At 37.5% G+C, this 22,382-nt stretch overlaps 1 protein-coding gene across 2 annotated transcripts in view; it reads left to right on the top strand.

The window, feature by feature from the left end:
* TBC1D32 (TBC1 domain family member 32) overlaps positions 1 to 22,382 on the top strand; it is a 235,283-nt gene that overhangs the window by 14,130 nt on the left and 198,771 nt on the right. For both annotated transcript variants that reach the window (XM_063097734.1, XM_063097733.1), the window contains exons 2-3: positions 6,631 to 6,792; positions 17,258 to 17,435. In XM_063097734.1, coding sequence (XP_062953804.1) covers positions 6,631 to 6,792; positions 17,258 to 17,435 — 340 coding nt within the window. The remainder of the gene's footprint in view (positions 1 to 6,630; positions 6,793 to 17,257; positions 17,436 to 22,382) is intronic.

Here is a 22,382-nt window from a genome sequence, read left to right as displayed (position 1 = left end):
CATGGGATAATTCCAATTTTTTTGAATTTATTGAGACTTGATTTGTGACCTAATATGTGATCTATCCTGGAGAATGATCCATGTGCTGATGAGAAGAATGAATATTCTGAGGTTGTTGGGTGGAATGTTCTGTAGATATCTGCCAATTCCAATTGGTCTAGAGTCTTGTTTAGATCTTGTGTTTCTCTACTGATTCTTTGCCTAGATGATCTGTCTAATATTGACAGTGGAGTGTTCAGGTCCCCTGCTATTATGGTATTAGTGTCTATTTCCTTCTTTAGGTCTAATAGAGTTTGTTTTATAAATCTGGCTGCTCCAACATTGGGTGCGTACATATTTATGATTGTTATGTCTTCTTGATGGATCAGTCCTTTTATCATTAAGTAGTGTCCCTCATTGTCTCTTTTTATGGTTTTATTTTAAAGTCTATTTTGTCAGATATAAGAATAGCCACTCCAGCTCGTTTTTCTTTTCTGTTTGCATGGTAAATCTTTTTCCATCCTTTCACTCTTAGTCTGTGTGAATCTTTATGGGTGAGGTGGGTCTCTTGTAGGCAGCATATAGTTGGGTCCTGCTTTTTGATCCAGTCAGCCAGTCTGTGTCTTTTAATTGGGGAATTTAAGCCTTTAACATTAAGAGTTGTTATTGAAAGATGTTGATTTATTCCTAGCATTTTATTGGTTGTTTGGTTGTCTTAGGTGTCTTTTGTTCCTTGCTTTCTGATTTACTGTTTGGTTTCTTTGTTTGTTGGTTCCTTAGGTTGTAGATAGTGTTTTTGTTAGCTTGTTTTCTCTTCATGAATGCCATTTTTATTGTACTAGCGGGTTTAGATTTTTCTTAGGTTTTTATGGCAGTGGTAGTTATTTTTCAGGAACCAAACCCAGTACTCCCTTGAGGATTTCTTGTAAGGGTGGTCGTGTGGTAGTGAACTCCCGCAGTTTTTGTTTGTCTGAGAAATATACTATTTGCCCCTCATTTCGGAAGGATAGCCTTGCAGGGTAGAGTATTCTTGGCTGGCAATCTTTGTCTTTTAGTATTTTGAAAATATCATCCCATTCCTTTCTAGCTTTTAGGGTTTGTGATGAAAAGTCTGATGTTAACCTGATTGGGGCTCCCTTATAGGTGATTTGACGCTTCTCTCTTGCAGCTTTTAAGATTCTCTCTTTGTCTCTGAGTTTTGCCAATTTGACTATGACATGTCTTGGAGAAGGCCTTTTTGGGTTGAATACGTTTGGAGATCGTAGAGCTTCCTGGATCTGAAGATCTGTGATTTTTCCTATACCTGGGAAGTTTTCTGCCACTATTTTGTTGAATATGTTTTCAATGGAATCTCCATTTTCCTCCCCTTCTGGAATACCCATGACTCGGATATTTGAGCGCTTGAGGTTGTCTGATATCTCTCTCAGATTTTCTTCCATGTCCTTGTTTCTTTTTTCTTTCTTTTTGTCTGCTTATGTTATTTCAAACAGCCCATCTTCAAGTTCAGAGGTTCTCTCTTCAACTTCGACAAGCCTGCTGGTTAAACTCTCTGTTGTGTTTTTTATTTCGCTGAATAACTTCTTCAGTTCAGCAAGTTCTGCTACATTTCTTTTCAGCACATTGATTTCCTTGTATATTTCCTCTTTCAGATCCTGTATACTTTTCCTCATTTCATCATGATGTCTAGCTGAGTTTTGTTGTATCTCATTCAGTTTCCTTAGAATTATCACTCGAAATTCCTTGTCAGTTATTTCAAGGGCTTCTTGTTCTATAGGATCTAGAGTATGAGATTTATTAACTTTTGGTGGTGTACTTTCTTGATTTTTTGTATTTCTGGTGTCTTTTTTTTGGTGTTTATTCATTGTGGCAGGGGGTTTCACAGTCCACCGGTTTGAGACTAATGACTAACTAGGATGTTGCTGTGGTTGCCAATTTGGTATGGCTCCCGCCGTGACTGCTCAGTTGGCCTCTAGTGTCTTGTGTGTGTGGTTGCCTCGGGTCTTGGGCTTCTCCGGGGATCCACCTTTCTGGTCAGCTTGTACTCTGCTGGGCTGGTGGATCACGTACCACAGGGTGTGTGATCTCTGTTGAGCTTTCACTTTCTGTATAGGACTTCTCCCCGTTCCGTGTGCTCTGGCCCAGGCTGTTAGATCGTGCAGTGGCGACCCCACCGGGTGTGTGGTTTCTGTCGAGTCTCCGCCTCCCTGGCCGCACGTCTCCCCCCTCTGTGCACACTGTGCTGGGCTGGGGTCTGTCTTCTGCACCCCTCGTCTATCAGCTGGGCCTTCAAGACCCTGCTCAGCACCGCCTCGCCCAGGAAGTCTACCAGGTTTCTGCTAGGCACAGACGACCGGTCTCTCTGGGTGCCTTTGTAGCACTGTGTAGATCTTTCTCGGGTCTTGTTCACCTTTGTATCCCCCCGGTATAAACCGAGTCTAGTGCCCGCCTGCAGCCTGCTCTCCGGCAGGTTCAAGCGGACCTGGGAACTCTCCTACCACACTATTCCCAACCAGAAATTCGTTAAGCTTTTTTCCAAACTGGTGGTTGCAGAGATGGTATCTGCCTCCCAGTAACAGGAAGTTTACCGGGGCCGGAGTCCAGGGTGTGGTGGAGTGACAGTCGGCCCGCCCGTACTTCCTAGCCCTCCCAACACTGGTCGGGACGCCCAACACCCCCAGCCCCGCCAGAGAACCGCGGAGGGAGTGGGAGAGGAGGCCGGCCCGCAGGGTCCGGAAAGCCCCGCGCCAGGCCAAGCAAATGGGCTCAGTGATGGCCGTGCAGGGCGGAGCTGCCCGCACCTGGGAAAATGGAGGCAGCACCGGGGCATTGAGTGGCCTGGTGGTGCAGGCGGGAGCCGCGTGGGCATCCACCCCCCGAACAGAGCTGTGCCAGGGATCACTCACAGTGCTGTGCCAGGTCGGGCGCTGTTCTGTCTCTGGTTTGTTGCCTTCCGTGTTCTCGGCGCTGCCGCCTCGGGCTGTTCAGTCGCGGCGCCGCTCGGGCGCTCCCAGGAATCTTCTTTAATGCCGGCCTGAAACCTCGAATCCTGAATAGGGCAGCTGGCCGCCTTCAGTGCGGCCCCAGCCTCCGGGATCCTGGCTGCATCCACAGCAGCCCTGGCGCCGTGTTCCCTGTTTCAAGACTCGCTTTTGCAGCTAAGAATCAGTTCTTTTCCTGCTCCACACTTCAAAGCTGTTGCCGGTAAATGAGGCAGCCTCTCCTGCCGGGGGCAAAGTGGCGTTGAGCCCCCACGACCGGCCAGCAGCAGCAGTCCTCCCTTAAGAGATGGCCAGAGGAAGGTCCACAAGTTTCCCGGCTGCCTGAGGCCCAGTGGCCACCTTTTCCACCTCAGCTACTCTGCGCCAGCCGCCGCAGCCGCCGCCATCTTGAAACTCTCTGTGTTACAATTCTTTATCTTACAACAGAGACTATAGCCTGGGGAAAATTTCCTGTTTTTTGCAAGGTCAACATTTTATATGTACTTTTAAGAAGTTAGTCTAAACCCAAAAGTACAAGAAACTAGGCCCTGTGAAATATATTTGCTTTATAGTATACTCCACAGCAGTTAATATATAGGTCTGGTGTTCTGGAGAGAAGTTTGGACTGAAAAAAGAGCTAAGGATGAAAGAAGGTGAGCCGAGATGCTGGGTACCGTTCAAGCTTTATTGAAGAAAATCTGCCGGGCTGTGCTCAAAATGGAGGACAGCCTGGGACTGCCCTGAAAATGGGGGACAGTGGTGTGGTCCATGCCATGGCAGGATCCTAAAGGAGTCAGCTTGGGCTGTCCTCTCCGAGTTGGTAAGGCCGATGGAGGGAGAGCTGCTGGCAAGGCTGCAGCTACGAGCACTTGCTACAACCATGAGGGTTCCTGCCTCGGCTTCGTGGCTTTTGCCTTCTCTTTCGATATTTTGGTTAGTGTGGCAGTTCTCTGAATTCCCAAAAGATTATAAAAATAACACAAATAATTATGCAGTCATTGAACTAAACATTCCCACCGAGGATCCGAGTAAATTGGACAATTCAAAATTATCCCCTTATGATAAATTGACCACACCAACATATGTTCCAAAAGCCCCGCTCATGACTAACTATGAGCTGCAGCCTAATGTAAGTTGGCCAACATCATTTACTAGAGATTATATTAATGGCAAGAGAATGGTTGGTATTAATGGGAAATTATATGATTGGGATAAAAATATATGCTGTAAAATTATTAAACCTGCAAAATTAGATCTTAGAAGAATAAGAGAGTACACCTAGTTTTGTGAGGGATGGTGCTGTGCACAAGGACACTTTAACATTTAGATCAAGATTGCAGTGCCACAGCAAATGCATAACCTTAAAATGTGCATGATAATGCTGCTCAAATATCCACTGTTCTTTTTCCATATGAACAGTAGGTTCATTCCATTAAAACATAAAATCATTACACCTCCATTAGAATTTAAATGTTAGCATTTTTCCTTTTAACAAATTTGTACTTACATTTAGCAATAGACATAGGTCATATGGTAGTACTGTCTATCACTTTACAACTGCAATAGTCCCACCCTGTTAATAGGGTAGTTATTAACCACAGCTTGCCAACCGGAAAAGGTCACAGGTTAACTTCAAGACAATGAGAAGATGGTCCCGATCTGATAGCCTGATACCAAAAGGAAGAAGCATGAGCTAATCACCTGAGACATGCTAATGAAGGAAAAAAACTGGCTTCCCCTGTCCCTTTTGAATTATTAATTCAAGCTTGCTGATATAATAAAAATAGTACCCCAAAACCCCCTGCAGAGAAAAAACTAAATAAAAGGCATTGTCTCATGCCCTACTGTGCTCCAGCTGCAACACGCTGACAACCCGTAGAGAGAGAACATGCATACTGATGCACTGAGGTCTCTGTCTGTGTTTTTTATTTTCGCGGGCTTCCTCATCCCTCTTTCAAGGACTCCAAAACTTGATTGGAGCTGGTCTCCGGCAGGACAGCACCAAGTGTGGAGGTGGTAGAGCTTATATAGTGCGCCAAGGGCTGGCTGATACCATCAAGGAGGGTCATTATGCTAATATGGATGGGGTGGAGAAGCAAAAGGGGTTTCTGTTTAAGTCAGGAGACTTCTCCTAAAGGGAAGGGGGGAGGGGAGGGGAGGAGGTGGGCGGTGCCATTTTGTACTTGGGCTTGTCTAAAATGGTGCTGGTTATGTTGCAGATCTATACCTGTAAGTATTGAATGTGAAGTTAAAGCTGTCTATGAGAGCGGAGAATACATTTGCCAAGCTCTTTTTAATCTGGTAGTTTACAGTTACAAAGTTGAAGTTTCCTGTCTTCTGCCTCCTTAATTCTTCCAAATAATGGGATGAAGTAGATATGATGATTGCCAGGTTACAGATGAGAAAACTGAGATTTGCGCAGAGTCACATAGCTAGTAAGTAGTAGGGCTGGAGTTGATGCTCAGGCCATTTTGATTCTGAGCCTGTATTTTAGCTGTATTACCACATAGCTTCATGTCAAATATCTCTACTTTTGAGGCCTGCAGTGTCTATGGCAGGCCACTTACAGTACTGAGGCAGCCAAGAGGATTCCAGAAAGCAGTGATGTGTTTAGAGGTACAGAGAATCCAGCAGAACAGGAAATCCCAATCAAAAGCAGTTAAAATGGAAGATGAGATCCTTTGGCTCATTCTTGGTTAAGGTGGCTGTTCTTTAGAGGAAATTCAGTTATTTAATAAATATTAGATTGAAAACTATATGCTGGATACCATGATGTACTCATAATTATAGGAAGTAAATTATGCAGGGTCTCCTTGATCTCTTGTACTTTATATATGTGAACCTCTAGTACAGTGAATATTCAAACTGGAAGTCTTAAATATAGTGACATTTACAAAAATGGCTCATCTAAATTATTTTTGTTGTTTGGGACACCACAAAGATTTTTATCTTTCTAAATCTTGATATTAATTATAACCATTGCCCTTTATTTTTAGTAAATATTTTATGAAATAATTATGTACCTTGTAGAACTTTTGCCTTCTCATATTTGCTATATTGTCTTAGTCTGCAAGCTAATTTTAATATTAGTGTCAACCTAACTGTGTCTAATGAAGAAGAATATCTCTAATATATTGAATTGTCTGAAGTACTTCTCTGTGTAAAGATAGGCAAGAACTGTTTAGGTGGAATTTATGTCTGGTACCACTTTCAAAATGTACATAAAATTCTTCTGTTTTCATAATGGGAGCTTAACTTTTTCCTATTTATTCTTTCGTAATTACTGTATTCCAGTCTGGTTGTCCTCTTCAGCTTGAATAATTGTGGAAATTTTTGACAACTGCTTTCCCTGTCCTTCAGCATCACATGTTAAAGATAAGAGTATTGAAAAATGTGAAGAGACTTCTAACCCACCAAAGTTTGGCTGCCCCTTTGCTTTCCCTCCCATGGTAATCTTCAGATGATGATCTTTGCCAAGTGTCTCAGAATAAGACAAAACAAAACAAAATTCTAGATTAGCTTGATGATTTGTGATAAATGGTCAATTTAATCCTGGTTTAAAGTAAGAATCTGGATGTGCTACAAACGTTTCTGTGCTAGCATTTTTTCTGAATATGGCTAGTAAGTGAACTCATGATGTTAATCACATTTATTTTTAAAATATTTGTTTTAGCTATGAATTTGTAAAATACCTTAGACATCATATACGCAACACTTTGGGGCCTATGATTGAAGAAGAAATGGAAAAATGCACATCTGATGAGAATCAGATTGAGGAATCTGGCTATGACACAGTTGTACAGCATGTTACTAAAAGAACTCAGGAATCTAAAGAGTGAGTATGCCCATAATAATATATTTTTTTCATATTAAAAACATTTTAAAAAAATCAACACATTGTAATTATATATGTTTATGGGGAGATATATATCTATATATCTATATCAAATTAGGCTATGTAGTATATCCATCACCTCATGCATTTATTATTTATGTGAGAACATTCAAAAGCCTCTCTTCTAGCTGTTTTGTAATATACAATACCTTATCATTGTGACCCTACTGCGCAATAGAACACCAGAACTTATTCCTGGTAACTAATTGTAACTGTGTAAGTATTGACCAACCTCTCCTCATCTTCCCCTCCCCAGTCTACTACTCTCTGCTTCTGTGATATCAACTCTTTTTTTTTTAATATTCCACATATGAGTAAGATCATGTGGCATTTGTCTTTATGTGTCTGGCTTATTTCAATTAACATCAAGTTCTCCAGTTCCAGCCGTGTTGTCACAAATGGCAGGATTTTACTCTTTATTATGGCTGCATAGTATTCTTTTGTGTGTGCATACCACATTTTCTTTATTTTTTCACTATTGAACACTTGGGTTGATCCCATATTTTGGTTATTGTAAATAGTGCTACAATAAACACACATTAATATTTCAAATTAATTTTCTCTCAACAGAGTTTCTTGACAGCACCCTTAACCCATGTCCCCACAGTCTGTTTCCCTTATAGCAGCAAGAATGATTTTTTAAAACAGTGAGTCAGATTGTACCACTCTTCAATTCAAAATCCTTCAAAGGCTTCCCATCTTACTCTGAGTAAAATCCGGACTTCTTTTTGTAGCCAGCAAGCCTGTCCATGAGCCTTTTGCCTCATTTCTTACCCTATTACCTCATTCCTTATTGTATTACTCTCACACTGCTCCGGCTATGCTGGTCTTGCTCTTTCTCAAACAAGCCATGTAAGGCTCTCCCTCAGGAATTTGTACTCACATTGCTTCCCACTACCTAGAATGCCTTCTTCCTAAATATTTGCATGACTTGCTTCTTCACTTTTTTGAGATCTTAGTTTAATTTCTTCTTATCAGAGAATCCTTCCCTGACCTGTCTTTGTAAAACAATAACCTTTCCCTGATACTTTCTCACATTGCTTTATTTTTCTTCTTAACTCTTGGTCACTAATAATAAAGGATAATATATATGTTTGCTTATTTTCTGCTTATTTTCAGTGTTTCCTCACTGGAACGTAAGCTGTACAAAGATCGATAAATTTATCTTTTTTTCTATTTCTGTATCCTAATGGCTACAAAATGCCTGCTACATCATAGGTGCTTAATAGGTATTTGTTGAATGAATTAATGAAAGTGTCTCTTGACAGTATAATCAATTTTATGTTACTGATGTTAAAAATTATTCTGGGTTTAGCAATAAATTATTTTCTCTCTTCCCTCATCGATCATATATTCATCACACATTTAATGAATAACTACTGTGTGTTAAATGTTAGAGCCTGGGGCTATAAAGATGGATAAAATTCCTTTTACCTTCCAATAATACAAGTGTGATGGAGAATTTGACATTATGCTGAAATAGAAACTTGAAATAGTTTCAATATGGTACGGTATGTGCCATGATGTATACAAAGGGTCACATGGAAATACAGAGGAAGAATATATTAGTTAGAATAGGCATTAAACACCTATAATAAAAAGACACTAAAATACAGTGGCTCAAAGAGGGCAATTTTTTTCTCTCATATAAGTTCAGAATTATGTGACTTCAGAGGGTAGGTAGCAGGATCTGCTCAGTGAGTTCATCCATGGACCCAGGTATTTTTATTCCATCATATCCTAGGGCAGGGCTGGCAAATGTTTTCTGTAAATGGCCATGTAGGAAATATTTTAGGATTTGCCAACTGTTGTAGTATGAAAATGGCTATAGACAATACATAAATGAAAGCATATGTATGTGTTTCAATAAAACTTTATTTTAAAAAACAGGTGGTAGGTCAGTGTAGTTCCGTAGGACATATTTTGCTGAACCCTGCCCTAGGGGATTCCCTTCATCTGTGTGGTTGAAGAAGCCGCAGGAACTCTACAACTGTGCATGGCCAAGGGAGGAAAGAGTGAAGGGCAAGATCCTTTATTCACTAACTTTTCATCACCAGAAACTGGTCATGTGCCTATATCTATCTGTAGTGGAGACAGAAAGAATTAATACCTTGCTAATGGCCATGTACCACAGTAAAACATTTCGGGAGGGCTTCTAATACTGCATGGAAGAGAAGGGGAGGATGGATATGGGGACAGAGAACAAACCCTCTCACAAGGAGCATTTAACCTAGTTTGACAGTAGTCATGGAAGATCAAAAGAGGTCAGTTACTCATTTATGAGCTCAGTTTTTATTAAATTACTTTTATTTTGTTTATTTATTTATTTTTTCTTCCAAACTTAATTTTCTTTTGTCAATATACAATGTGGTTGATTATTGTGGCCCATTACCGAAACCTCCCTCCCTCCTCCCAATCCCCCCTCCCTCTCAACAATGTCCTTTCTGTTTGCTTGTCGTATCAACTTAAAGGAATTGTAATTGTTATGTCTTCTTCCCTCCCCACCCCCGTTTTTTTGTGTATTTATTTATTTTTAGCTTCCACAAATAAGTGAGAATGTGATATTTCTCTTTCTGTGCCTGACGTGTTTCACTTAACATTATTCTCTCTAGGTCCTTCCATGTCATTGCAAATGGCAGTATTTCATTCTTTTTTATAGCAGAGTAGTATTCCATTGTGTAGATATACCACATTTTCTGTATCCACTCATCTGATGATGGACATTTGGGCTGGTTCCAACTCTTAGCAATTGTAAAGAGTGTTGCAGTGAACATTGGGGAACAGATATACCTTCTGCTTGATGATTTCCTTTCCTCTGGGTATAATCCTAGCAGTGGGATAGCTGGGTCATATGGTAGATCTATCTACAATTGTTTGAGGAACCTCCATACCATTTTCCATAGAGGCTGCACCACTTTTCAGTCCCACCAGCAATGTATGAGAGTTCCTTTTTCTCCACAACCTCACCAGCATTTATCATTCACAGTATTTTGGATATTAGCCATCCTAACTGGGGTGAGATGGTATCTCAGTGTGGTTTTGATTTGCATTTCCCGAATGCTGAGTGATGTTGATCATTTTATCATATGTCTGTTGGCCATTCATATATCTTCCTTTGAGAAATGCCTATTTAGCTCTTTTGCCCATTGTTTAATTGGGTTACCTGTTTTTTTTTTTGTTTTTTTTTTTTTGTCTTTTTCGTGACCGGCACTCAGCCAGTGAGTGCCCCGGCCATTCCTATATAGGGTCCGAACCCGCAGCGGCAGCGTCGCTGCGCTCCCAGCGCCGCACTCTCCTGAGTGTGCCGCAGGCTCGGCCCGGTTACTTGTTTTTTTTCATGGTAAAGTTGTTTGAGTTCCTTGTATATTCTGGATATTAATCCTTTGTCAGAGGTATATTTTGCAAATATTTTCTCCCACTCTGTTGGTTGTCTTTTAACTCTGTTAATTGTTTCTTTCGCTGTGCAGAAGATTTTTAGTTTGATATAATCCCATTTGTTTATTTTTCCTTTGTTTGCCCGTGCTTTTGGGGTCGTATTCATGAAATCTGTGTCCAGTCCTATTTCCTGAAGTGTTTCTCCTATGTTTTCTTTAAGAAGTTTTATTGTTTCAGGGTGTATATTTAAATCCTTAATCCATCTTGAGTTGATTTTAGTATATGATGAGAGGTATGGGTCTAGTTTCTTTCTCTTGCATATGGATATCCAGTTATCCCAGCACCATTTGCTGAAGAGGCAGTCTCTTCTCCAGTGTATAGGCTTGGTGCCTTTGTCAAAGACCGGATGGCTGTAGGTGTGTGGGTTGATTTTTGGATTCTCTATTCTATTCCATTGATCAGGGTGTCTGTTTTTATGCCAGTACCATGCTGTTTTGGTTATTATAGCTTTGTAGTATAGCTTAAAGTCAGGTAGTGTTATGCCTCCAGCTTTATTTTTTTGCTCAGCGTTTCTTTGGCTATGCGTGGTCTTTTGTTATTCCATATAAATGTCTGGATAGTTCTTTCCATTTCTGAGAAAAATGTCATTGGAATTTTGATGGGGTTTGCATTGAATTGGTCTGTCACTTAGGGTAGTATGGACATTTTCACAATATTGATTCTTCCAATCCAAGAGCATGGGATATCTTTCCATCTTCTTGTATCCCCGTAATTTTTCCTCAGCAGTGGTTTATAGTTCTCATTATAGAGATTTTTCACATCCTTGGATAACTCAGTTCCTAAGTATTTTATTTTTTTGGTGGCTATTGTAAATGGGTGAGCTTTCTTGATTTCTCTTTCTGTATGTTCACTACTGGAGAATAGAAATGCTACTGATTTTTGTGTGTTGATTTTTTATTCTGCTACTTTGATGAAATCATTTATCAACTCCAAGAGTTTTTTTGTAGAGGCTTTAGGCTGTTCGATATATAGGATCATGTCATCTGCAAACAGGGACAGTTTGACTTCATCTTTTCCAATCTGGATGCTCTTTATTTCCTTCTCTTCTCTGATTGCTCTGGCTAGTACTTCCAACACTATGTTGAATAGGAGTGGTGAGAGTGGGCATCCTTGTCTAGTTTCTGTTCTTAAAGGAAAAGCTTTCAGCTTTTCCCCATTCAGGTTTATATTGGCAGTGGGTTTATCATATATGGCTTTAATTATTTTGAGATACTTTCCATCTATACCTAACTTATAGAGGGTCTTTGTCATGAATGAATGTTGAATTTTATTAAATACTTTTTCAGCATCTATAGAGATTATCATATGGTGCTTGTGTTTGACTTTATTAATATGGTGTATCACATTTATTGATTTGTGTATGTTGAACCAACTTTGCATCCCTGGGATGAATCCCACTTGATCATGGTGTATAATTTTACATATGTGTTGCTGTATTCTGTTAGCCAGTATTTTATTGAGGATTTTTGCATCTATGTTCATCAAGGATATCGGCCTGTAGTTTTCTTTTTTGGTTGTATCTTTACCTGGTTTTGGTATCAGGATGATTTTTGCTTCATAGAATGAGTTTGGGAGATTTGCATCTGTTCAATCCTTTGGAATAGTTTGTAATGAATTGGTGTCAATTCCTCTTTGAATGTTTGGTAGAATTCTGCTGTGAATCCATCTGGTCCTGGGCTTTTCTTTATTGGGAGCCTTCTGATAACAGCTTCAATCTCCTTTATTGTTATTGGTCTGTTCAGATTTTCTGCATCTTCTTGGCTCAGTTTTGGTAGTTTGTGTATGTGCAGAAATTTATCCATTTCCTCCAGATTTTCAAATTTGTTGGCATCTAGTTGTTTATAGTAGTCTCGAATGATTCCTTGTATTTCAGATGTATCAGTTGTAATATCACCTTTTTCATTTCTAATTTTTGTTATTTGGATCTTCTCTCTTCTTTTTTGAGTTAGCCATGCTAATGGTTTTCAATTTTATTTATCTTTTCAAGAAACCAACTTTTTGATTCATTGATCTTTTGTATTTTTGGGGGGGTTTCAATTTCATTAAGTTCTCCTCTGATCTTAATGATTTCTTTTCATCTGCTAACGTTGGGTTTGGATTCTTCTTGTTTTTCTAGTTCTTTAAGGTGAAGTGTTAGGTTGTTCAATTGCCATCTTTCCATTCTTCTGAAGTAAGCATTTTATGTGATAAATTTCCCCCTTAGTACTGCTTTTGCAGTATTTCACAGGTTTTGGTATGATGTATCATTTTTTTCATTAGTTTCAATAAATTTTTTGATTTACTATTTGATTTCTTCTTGGACCCATATGTCATTAAGTAGAATGCTGTTTAATTTCTCTGTGTTTTTATAGTTTCCAGAATTTCATTTGTTTTTGGTTTCTAATTTTAATCCATTGTGGTCTGAAAAAACACATGGGATAATTCCAATTTTTTTGAATTAGTTGAGACTTGATTTGTGACCTAACATGTGATCTATCCTGGAGAATGTTCCATGTGCTGATGAGAAGAATGAATATTCTGAGGTTGTTGGATGGAATGTTCTGTAGATATCTGCCAAGTCCAATTAGTCTAGTATGTTGTTTAGATCTTGTGCTTCTCTGCTGATTATTTGCCTAGATGATCTGTCCAATATTGACAGTGGGGTGTTCAGGTCCCCTGCTATTATGGTATTAGTGTCTATTTCTTTCTTTAGGTCTAATAGAGTTTGTTTTATAAATCTGGCTGCTCCAACATGCGGTGCGTCTATATTTATGATTGTTATGTCTTCTTGGTGGATCAATCTTTTTATCATTATGTAGTGGCCCTCATTATCTCTTTTTATGGTTTTTAGTTTAAAGTCTATTTTATCAGGTATAAGAATAGCTACTCCAGCTCATTTTTCATTTCTGTTTGCATGGTAAATCTTTTTCCGTCCTTTCACTCTTAGTCTATGTGAGTCTTTATGGGCGAGGTGGGTCGCTTGAAGGCAATATATAGTTTCCTCCTTTTTAATCCAGTCAGCCAGTCTGTGTCTTTTGATTGGGGAATTTAAGCCTTTTATATCAAGAGTTGTTATAGAAAAGTGTTGATTTAATCTTAGCATTTTATTAATTTTTGTTTGGATGTCTTAGGTGTCTTTTGTTCTTTTCTTTCTGATTTTCTGTTTGTTTTCTGTATCTGTTGGTTCCTTGGGTTGTAGAAAGCCTTTTTGTTCATTTGTTTTCTCTTCATGAATGCCATTTTTATTATACTAGTGGGTTTTGATTTTTCTTGGGTTTTTATGGCAGTGGTAGGTGTTTTTCAGGTGCCAAACCCAGTCCTCCCTTGACAATTTCTTGTATGGGTGGTTGTATGGTAGTGAACTCCCGCAGTTTTTGTTTGTCTGAGAAATATACTATTTGCCCTTTATTTTGAGCGTATAGCCTTGTGGGGTAAAGTATTCTTGGCTGGCAATCTTTGTCTTTTAGTATTTTGAATATATCATCCTATTCCTTTCTGGCATTTAGGGTTTTTTGATGAAAGTCTGATGTTCATCTGATTGGGCTCCATTATAGGTGATTTGATGCTTCTCTCTTGCAGCTTTTAAGATTCTCTCTTTGTCTTTGAGTTTTGCCAATTTGCTTCTTGGAGAAGACCTTTTTGGGTTGAATATGTTTGGGGATATTTGATCTTCCTGAATCTGAAGATCTTTGTCTTTTCCAATAACTGGGAAGTTTTTTGCCACTATTTTGTTTAATATGTTTTCAATGCAATCTCCTTTTTCCTCCCCTTTTGGAATACCCATGACTCTGATATTTGAGTGGTTAAGGTTGTCTGATATCTCTCTTAGATTTTCTTCAATGCTTTTTATCTTTTTTCTTTCTTTTTTTTTTTTTTTTGTCTGCCTGTGTTATTTCAAACAGCCCATCTTGGAGGTCGGAAGTTCTCTCTTCTACTTCTGCAATCCTGCTGGTTAAACTCTCTATTGTGTTTTTTATTTTGTTGAATGAATTCTTCAGTTCAGCAAGCTCTGCTACATTGTTTTTCAGGGCATTGATTTCCTTATACATTTCTTCTTTCAGGTCCTGTATACTTTTCTTCATTTCATCATGTTGTCTAGCTGAGTTTTCTTGTATCTCATTCAGTTTCCTTAGAATTATCACTCGAAATTCCTTGTCATACATTTAAGGCTTCTTGTTCTATAGGATCTAGAGTTTCAGAGTTATTACCCTTTGGTGGTATACTTTCTTGATTTTTCATATTTCTGGTATCTTTCCTTTTATGTTTAGTCATTTTGGCAATGGGTTTCTCAGTCCACTGGTTTGACACTATTGTCTGGCTAGGATGTTCCTGGGGTTGCCAATTTAGTATGGCTATTTCAGTGTCTGCTCAGTTTGCCACTACTGTCTTGTGTGGTTGCCTCGGGTCTTGGGCTTCTCCAGGGAGCTGCCTCTCTTGTCAGCATGAACTTGGCCGGGCTGGGGATGGAGTCTGGTGGCAGTGGTGAGGCCTACCTGCTTGGTTGTGCGCTGGCATCACAGGGTTTGTCATCTCTGCTGAGCTTCCGCCTCTCCTGCTGGATGTCTCCCTGCTCCGCGTGCACTGGGCTGGGTCGGGGATGGATCTTTATTAAATTACTTTTAACTCCACAGAACTTTATAATATCAGTGCTAGAAAATACCTTAGAAATAATTTGTTCTAAGCCCCTCATTTCACAGATTTAGAGAGGCAAGTTAAGTGACTTTCCAAGACTAGTAAAGTTGTTTGATATTGGGGACCAGTATGGAACTTTTCTCTTAACTCCCTTTCTGGGCTACTTTTCAGTGTATGTTGCCCCATAAAAACCTATCTTTGTTATTTTACAGTTACTTGTGTTCTTGACTTCCTGATAATGTGCTATATATTCCAAAGGGCAGAAATTGTGTGGTATATACATGTCTGAACTTAAACCTTTTAACTGTGTTCTCCAAGTATGTTCATAAATTGCTTTCCTGCTTTTCTGGCCGACAGGGGATGGGGAACAATATAGCTGCTGCTTGAATTGGTGCTTTAAAATCCATGTCTTTTCATTGAACAGGTCATGATCCTGAAAGTTGGCCAGGTGAATGGGAGCTGAGTGGATTCCATAGACATTAGGGAGCTACTCTGGGTTCTTGAGCAGTGAGACAGCATGAAAAAATGCCTAATTGTCACTCAAAATACAATTTAATACTGAACAATATCTGAGAGAAAAGAAAGTTTGAGGTTTCCTTCTTATATTTAAACTCAGCTACTTAAATTTTGCTCATTTTAATTATCTTTTGATGCTTGGCATATGATTGAAAGTCTGTTCCTGCATCCTCAGTATGAAATGTGACACAACAGAAAACTTTAGGATGATAAAGGGTAGAATGGGCATGTAGAGCAATTTCTAGTTTTTCCTTAACTCATGCTCATTAGTATATCTCATTCTTTTGTTTAGATGCTTCTAATTCTTAAAGTAACTAGCATATTATTATTATCTTATGTTAAAAATTGCTTTGAAGTTGGATGACAAAAATTTTTTATTCTATTAAGAATTTACCATAATCTTTACTCCCAGTGAAACCTCTTTAATTTGGAGCCCACAAATCTATATCTGGTAATGATTTGGACACATGACATTTGTTTTATTAATTCTAGTCTCTGAACTTGGATGTATGTGATGTCTCTGAGTGCTTTTGATGTCTAGTTTTTCTCCATGCTAGGCCATTGTGATTGCTTCCTTTTGCAATTTGAAGGCAGGTGTTGAAGCTTGGAATACAGTTCATCTTTCCTGTAAAAGAGCCATTTGAATATATACCTGAGTTTATATTACCTATTGTATTTTAAAGCATTAAATATGATTTATTTTTAAATAGTTAAATTTTAAAAAATTACTTTGGACAGGAGGTCTTCCCTTTGTGATGACTAATTGTATTATTTAAATAAAATAAATATGTTATTACTTGAACAAAGTGATAATGTATGACTGTTAAATCCAGCAAGTTCAAACCACTTATATATTAAGTAAAAGTCATAGAGATTAAGATTTCTTACTTCTTGATTTGGTGTCATCTTCATCTTTGGATAATACTATCATCTGTAGTAGACTGCTTCTAGCAGTATTATTACATTCTTTCTAGAAGTAAAGTAAAATAACTTTATTAGCCAGATGAAATAATATTTTAATGGTAAAAGCAGGGTTTTATATGGTACTGTTAGGAAATTGCTTTTTATTTCTGAGTAAGCTATTTAATTTTCCTCTGTTTTAGTTCATCCATGGGTAAAAATTAATACAATAAAAATTACCTCACAAAGGTTTTAAATGACTTAATGAATGTTTGTCTTCTGCTTTATGATTCATAGATGCATGATTTTAAATTGTACATAGTATTATATTTTCTTCTTTTTTGTGATTCTTCAGAAATAGGGTTAATGTGGCAACACTACATCTATTAACAGCATTTTTACTGTAATAATTATAAAGTATTTTCCTAATTAAACATTTGATATTTATTTTTTAAATAGATGTTTACACATGAAAGAATTTATTTGTAGGATCTATCATATATTACTACTGTAATGAGTGGAAGTACTTGCTGTGTGGATTTTCATGGTTAATTGATGTGGTTTGTGTTCACTACCTCTTAGAACTTTTTCTTTCTATAGTCTTTATTTTAAGACTTCTTGCAGCATGAAGGAATCTACCCAGTGGTGTCTGTATTCTACCCTGTATCTAGTTTTCCTTAGCCTTTTCAAAATTGTCTTGGTCCATGTAACCAGGTGAAAAACCCAGGAAATAACACACTTTTGGGATTCTCTTTAATTTTTATTCCAGTCTTGTAAACTGTGTAGTACCATTTTTCTTCTTTAAGAAAAATTGACTTAGACTTTTCTCTCTAGCATTGTGTTCTTAAAGGGACTTTCCTTTTTACAGCAAAAAAATAATCAGGTAATTTAACTTGGTTGAGTTGATAGTCTTTCTCTTATTAAGACTACTTTGAATTTAAAGGTACAAAGAAATGATGTATTCCCTGAAGAATCTTATGATAGTAGTGGTGGAGTCTATGATGAACAAGTTTGAAGAAGATGAGATACAAAGTCAAGAGAAGCAGAAAAAAATCTCAAAGGAGAGGAGCAGTAGTTACTACACAGACAATTGTTCTGATAGCGATTCATCATTCAATCAGGTATGTTGTTAATTCTATGTTTATGTCTTGATACTAGTAAAATACTTGCATTTTGTGAATAGAATAGGCTTTCTTTCATTGTTATTATATAAAAAATTTAACCTGACTATATATGGATTTTTGACCCATTATTGAAAAATAGGAGACTGTTAGTGTAAGTTTGAGGATTTTGAAGAATAAAGGAGGAATAGTGGTTTTAACCATAGTTGTGTGCAGAATAATGAAAGAATTTTGTATTGTGATTAAACCTGGAAAAAGTCTCTGCAAAATAATTCTGGAAAGATAGAAGTAATAATACTAGCTATCTGTTATTGAGATTCCTGCCATATACTGGTCCCTGTGCCTGGCTTTATATTCCCTATAGTTGTTACTAATCCACTTTACAGAAATAAGTGAGATTTATAGTAATAGTTAAGAAATTTGCCCAAATTTTCATTGCTTGTTAGGGGTGGGCCTTGCTAGTTAGGGGTGGACCTTGAATCTAAGTTTGGCCTCTCTCTGTCCAAAGTCTATTCTCTTTGTTCTTTGCTACACTACTTGGAGACTTCTTCAATTCAAATTCCAGTTCCACCACTTACTAGCTAGGTATCCTTGGACAAATATCTTAACTTCTCTGTGCTGTAGTGCTTCTCATTTTTAAAATGAGTATAATAATACCACTTTCCTTATAGGGTTGTTGAGAAGATTAACTGAGTTAATGTATGCCAGATGCCTAGAACAGTGCTTGGCTCATAGTTGTTGCTTTATACATATTAGCTTTCACTGTTGTTATCTCTTAAAGGGTGTGCTGAAATGGATGTGATTCAGAGACACACTCAAATAGATTTCTCAGCTGTGGTCCTCCATGATTTCTGAGTTTTTCTGGGTCATTTTCTACTTATGGGAAATTAAAAGATTAATTACAATTTACATTAATCTTTCAGAATTCATATCCTTTCCTCTTTCAGTTTTTTGGTCTTCTTTTCCTCCCTACAGTATTCAGTGTAGTACAGTACAGGTATTATGCTGTCTTATAGTATGCAAGCTATTTTATTACATTCCAAGGGAACCCCACACCAGAGTGTACACTTTTTATGGAAAACATGAGTTTAGGATAACAATCATCTATTACTCTTGAGTAGCGTGAACCTGCTAATGGCATTTATTCTTTCTTTGCTTTCCAAGCAAACTCTTTTTGAAACCCATCCTTTAGTACCTATGCTAGGTAGAATAATGGCACTCCCAAAGATGTCCATGTACTCATCCCCAGAACCTGTGTTTTAGTTCGTTTTGTGTTACTGTAACAGAAATACCTGACACTGGATAATTAATAAGAAAAAGAGGTTTATTTGGCTTACTATTCTGGGACAGCTGAATCTGGCACGGGCCTCACTCAGGCTGTTTCTACTCATGGTGGAAAGCGGCAGACAACCAGCAATTACAGGCAGATCACATGGCAAGAGGAAGCAAGAGTGAGAGAGAGAGAGAGAGAGAGAGGAGGTGCCAGGGTTCGTTAAACAATGAACTCTCGTGGGAACTAATAGCACGAGAACTAACTCATTAATCTCCCCTCCCCCAGGGAAAGCATTAATCCATTCATGAGGGATCCACCCCCATGACTCAATCAGTTTCCAACACTGCCACATTGGGGATTAAATTTCCACATGAGTTTTGGAGGCGACAACACATCCAAACTCCATCAACCTCTGAACATGTTACCTTGCATGGCAGAAGGGACTTTATGATGTGATTAAGTTAAGGATCTTAAAAAGAGAAGATTATTCTGGATTATCCAGATGGGCCCAATGTGGTCCATGTAAGAGTGTCTCAGGAGGGTCAGTCACAGAAGGTTGATGTGCAAGCTGACATAGAAGTCAGAGTGATGTGATTGCTGCCTTTGAAAGTGGAAGTGGGCCATGAGCTAAGGAATGTAGGCAGCCTCTAGAAACTTGAAAAGGCAAGAAATAGATTCTCCTTTTCCTGGGAAGAACCTGAACTCCATCTTATTGCTAGCCTTTTTATTCTTCCAGTAGGAATTTTATTGAATAACTTTCCTTTATTAGATACATGGCCTTACCCTGTCTTTCAGAGTATGTGTTTTCAACTAAGGTTACCTAATTTATTTTTTGCTATTGCTTCTCAAACCTTAATTAGAATATCTTGAGTTTACCCATTTTCTGGTCTCTTCTAAAATCTGCCAAGCTCTATAATACTCTTTTTGGTAAGGAGTTCTGCTTTTCAGGATTTCATACTACTGCTAAGGGATTGCAAGACTCCCATATCTTTTTCAGCAACATCATCCAGAACAGTAGGATTAGCCACAGCCCAACCTACACCTCAGGAATTCCCCCATCTTGGTTATCCCTAATTGATAAGATTTTATTATTTTTTGTTTTGTAAGCAGAACAAGAGGGGGGAATAAAATCTTAAAAATGTAGAGATGAAAGGGAAAGGCAGCTAAAACATAAAAGAAGTGAACCCAGTAGTGTTCGTACAGCAACTGCCAAGAGTTAGGTGTGGACTGAGACAGGTGGAATATGAGAATTGATTAGGGGCAGGTGTGAGCTTGTTTTTGCTTGCTTGCTTGCTTGTTTTAATGGTATTCCCTTGAGCCAATTTGACACCAGAAAACTAAAATAATTTGTTTGATTAATAATGCTAATATTCTTCTTTATGAAGAATACTAAAGTTTCTTCATACTTTAAAATATTAATAGATTTTTATTACTTCTCAATGAAGCATTTTTAAAGAAAAGTGCAGGGTTTTTTTTTTTCATCAAAACATAATTAAGACATCTAGGAAATTAAGAAAAACAGCATTTGAAAATGTTTTTAAAACCTTATATTTTTGTTTTGAAATAGTAACTTTGTTCTTTATTTAAGGCATAATGAAGGGTAGGTGCATAATTTGAAAAGTTTTAGATTCAGTAAAATTTGAACCATCCATTCTATGTGAAGCCAGTTCATTCTGGATCTTGAGACACCAGTTTGAAATCTCTGGTTCTGCTATTGATGAACTTGGACCATGGTTTCTTAACCTCTCTGTGCCTCAGTTTTCTTATGTATGTAGTTGAGATAGAACCCTGACTAGGGTTGCTCTGCAAATTTAATGACTTAATATATGTAAACATTTTGACCAGTACCTGGCACATATTAAGCACTTATGTAAGTGTTTGCTGTCATTATTGTCATCAGCATTGGGCTGATGCAGTGTTTTTTTTTTTTGTTTGTTTGTTTTTTAAGAATAGGAAAGAAATCATCGTTCAGTGATTAAAGTTTCACATATCATTAGGTTCAATATTCTCCTTTTTATTTCCCATAGCAGTATTGTTTAAACAACAGTGATAGCTGTCTTTCTTTTACTGGTTGCATGTTCAGTGGTTTATACAGTTTACAAACCAAGCATTTAAAACAGAAGAGATTTATAGAGTAAGTTTAATGTTGAGGGTGTTTAGATTTTTAAAATTTAAAATGTAGTTATTGAATAATATGAATATTTTTCAATATATGTTAAAATTAAGTAATCGAGTATGATATCTCTATAACAAATTACAGAATGTGTTCTGGTTGCAGTCTTTAGGTAACCTGCATCTGATAGAACTGTATACAAATCTTATTTTAGCACATAAAGACCTTTGATTTGGATCTTATACATCTTAGGTTGTCAACCTGTTCTATTTCTTCCTCTTTTCCCCATCTAGTTTGCACAGAAAAATATTTGCTTAGTTTACACTTTAACAAATGAAAACATGTTTTTAAAGAACTTTCCTTTTGGAAGTGTCTGCCTATGTAGATATCATCACTTCTGTTATTACCAAGAGATCTGTATGTCTTGCTTTACAAATCAAGTTAGCAAACACTGCTCCCATTCTCAGGAATTTTCATTCTAAGAAATATTTAGAACAAATGAAAATGTAACAAATACATATTCAGGTGAACACATTATCTACTTGCTAATTAAGTAAATTATTGCAGTTAGTTACTATGGCAATTTATGTTCAACATAACAACAACATAAAAAGATACTTAGTATAGGTAACTTTTGAAGCAGGTATTAGACTCATTTTGATTTCAAGTGTAATAAGAATTATTTCATTGCTTAAATAACATTTTAAAAGAGAAGTTTGTACTATGTTTAAGAAGATAATTAAAAGAATCTTTCAGGGTGGTAAGTAAGTAGATTGAGGTTACTCCAATCAGGGATATATTAAAGGTTTTGGTTTTCTAATATGCGTTCTAAACTGGGAGGAAAGGCAAATATAGTAGATTTGAGGGATATCAACTCTTTAGAGGTACATTCATCTAGTAGATATATATTGGGCATCTGCCATGTGTAATGTCTTGTTTTAGGCATAGTAGATGTGCAAAGATTAATCAGATATGCATTATTTCCTCAAGGACCTTACTTAAGATAGTAAAGATGTAGAAGAGGCACAAAAATAATGAAATTGTAGGATAGAAATGATGAGTCATGGGAGCTGGCCAGTTAGCTCAGTTGGTTAGAGTGTGGTGCTGATAACACCAAGGTCCAGGGTTCAATCCCTGTAATGGCCAGCCATAAAGAAAAGAAAAAAGAAAGAAAGAAAGAAAGAAAAAAAGAAATGGTGTCATGGGAATTTCCAAAAGGAGCCCTTATAGATAAGAATATTAAAGAGCTGTATAGGAAAGTCCATTAAGACAGGGGAATGGACAAAAGCTCTGAATCAACAAAGAATATGGCATATGTGGGAAACTATGAATAGTTTATTTATGTGAAGGGTTAGAACAAATAGTTTGTGGAGAGTAGATTGGAAGGGTAGATTAAAGCCAGATTATGGAGTGAAGGCAAGAATTATATTTTAATAATGATTTCTGGCTCCTAGCTATAACATCATAGTACCTGGTATATGAGATATACTTCAAAATTAAAAATTTTAATACCAGAAAGCAAAAGACTTTACTGTTATTATTCCATTGAATTCTTACAGTG

This window comes from Cynocephalus volans, chromosome 5 (assembly GCF_027409185.1).
Source record: "Cynocephalus volans isolate mCynVol1 chromosome 5, mCynVol1.pri, whole genome shotgun sequence".
NCBI classification, from domain to species: Eukaryota; Metazoa; Chordata; class Mammalia; order Dermoptera; family Cynocephalidae; genus Cynocephalus; species Cynocephalus volans.
This window is presented reverse-complemented; position numbering and strand designations above follow the sequence as displayed.